Source organism: Formica exsecta, unplaced genomic scaffold (genome assembly GCF_003651465.1).
Source record: "Formica exsecta isolate Colony F162 unplaced genomic scaffold, ASM365146v1 scaffold4108, whole genome shotgun sequence".
NCBI lineage: Eukaryota > Metazoa > Arthropoda > Insecta > Hymenoptera > Formicidae > Formica > Formica exsecta.
The window spans coordinates 11,320-12,844 of record NW_021851349.1 but is presented as its reverse complement, the minus strand read 5'-3'; the positions used below and the strand labels follow the sequence as shown (position 1 = coordinate 12,844).

The 1,525-nt window shown below is 48.0% G+C and overlaps 1 protein-coding gene across 1 annotated transcript; it reads right to left on the bottom strand.

Moving 5' to 3' along the window:
* Positions 1 to 14: 14 nt before the first annotated feature.
* On the bottom strand, positions 15 to 1,354 carry LOC115240109 (the record flags this gene model as incomplete). The annotated part of the gene is made up of 2 exons (XM_029815078.1): positions 485 to 1,354; positions 15 to 443 (listed from the first exon to the last, which is right to left on the bottom strand). Coding segments are annotated over exons 1-2 (1,299 nt in total), but the record flags the coding sequence as incomplete, so codon positions are not given.
* Between the last annotated feature and the right edge of the window lie 171 nt (positions 1,355 to 1,525).

The following is a 1,525-nucleotide window of genomic DNA, read 5'->3' as shown; positions in this document are numbered from 1 at the left end:
AGCGGTGGACGTACCTCATCTTGCCTGAGAAAAACGTGAGAGCAAATGTAAAGATCCTGCAAAACGAACATTTTTGCTTTGATGTGATGAACAGTTGGAGTTGGACGAATCGATTTCATGTATTCGCGGTGTTTTTCAAGGAAGATCTCCGGGTCTGCTGTCGGGTCTTGTTCGATGAAGAAGTCTCCGGGGATTCTCAGAGTCGTGCCAAAGAGCATTTCCGCGGGTGAAGCCTTGATGTCTTCCTTGTACGCGGTGCGAAGTCCTAGTAAGACTGTTGGTACGATGTCCAGCCAAGGAGTACCGGAGTGACACATGAGTGATGCCTTGAGTGTCCTATGCCACCTTTCGATAATGCCGTTTGAAGCCGGATGGTATGGAGTCGTGTGAATGCGTTTGGAGACAACGGTGTTCGTGAGAGCGTTGAAAAGTGCGCTTTCGAACTGTGAGCCTTGATCGAGAGAGGTGTACCGAAAAGACATACCCAGTTGTCGAAGAATGCTGAGGCAACGGTTGTCGCGGTAATGTCTTTGAGCGGGATTGCTATCGGGAATCGCGAGAATCGGTCGATGATCGTGAGGCAATACTTGAATCCTCTGATTTCGGGCAAGTGAATGATGTCGAGATGCACGTGATTAAAGCGATTGTCTGGGACGACGATGTCGTTCGGCTGCATTCTTGTGTGACATTGAATCTTCGATTTTTGGCATTGGAGACATTCTCTTGACCATTGAAGCGCATTTTTTCGTATACCGGACCAGACGTACTTTTCTTTGAGTTGACGGCATGTGACGCGACCGCTTGGATGTGCGAGACCGTAAATCGTATTGAAAGCGGTGCGTCGTAACGAGTGGGATATGAACGGTCTGACGATGTTGTTGGAAACGTCGCAGTAGAGATGGACGTCAGGTTCGACAGCGAGTTGCTGTAGTTCGAACGATGATCCGTTTGAAAGCAAGTCGGTAAACTCTTGGTCGGATTGTTGCTCCTCCATGATGGTCTGAGGACTGAGCACTGTCGGCATACCTATGGCTTCGATCCGAGAAAGTGCGTCAGCAACCACGTTTTCTTTCCCGTTGACGTGTATGATTTCCGTAGAAAATTGCGAGATAAGGTCCAGCTGTCGGAGTTGTCTAGGGGAAGCCTTGTCTGCTCGCTGCAAGAAAGCATGGATAAGCGGTTTATGATCGGTTCGAATGATAAACTTACGGCTCTCGAGAACGTGTTTGAAATGTTTGATCGCCGCGAAAATGGGAGCGGTGCACTTGGACACAGTACAATTGGACACAGTGCAAATGGACACGTTACAAATGGACACGAGATTTTGCACACGGTTCAATTGGACACAGTGCATTTGGACACAGTAATTTTGGATACAGTAGCTTTTGGACACGTAAGAAAATATGCGTCGTTTACTTGGACACCGCTCACTTGGACACTATTCATTTGGACACCGTTTATTTGGACACCGTTCATTTGGACACAGAGAGACGCGCACCGTTAATTTGGACACCGTTCATTTACC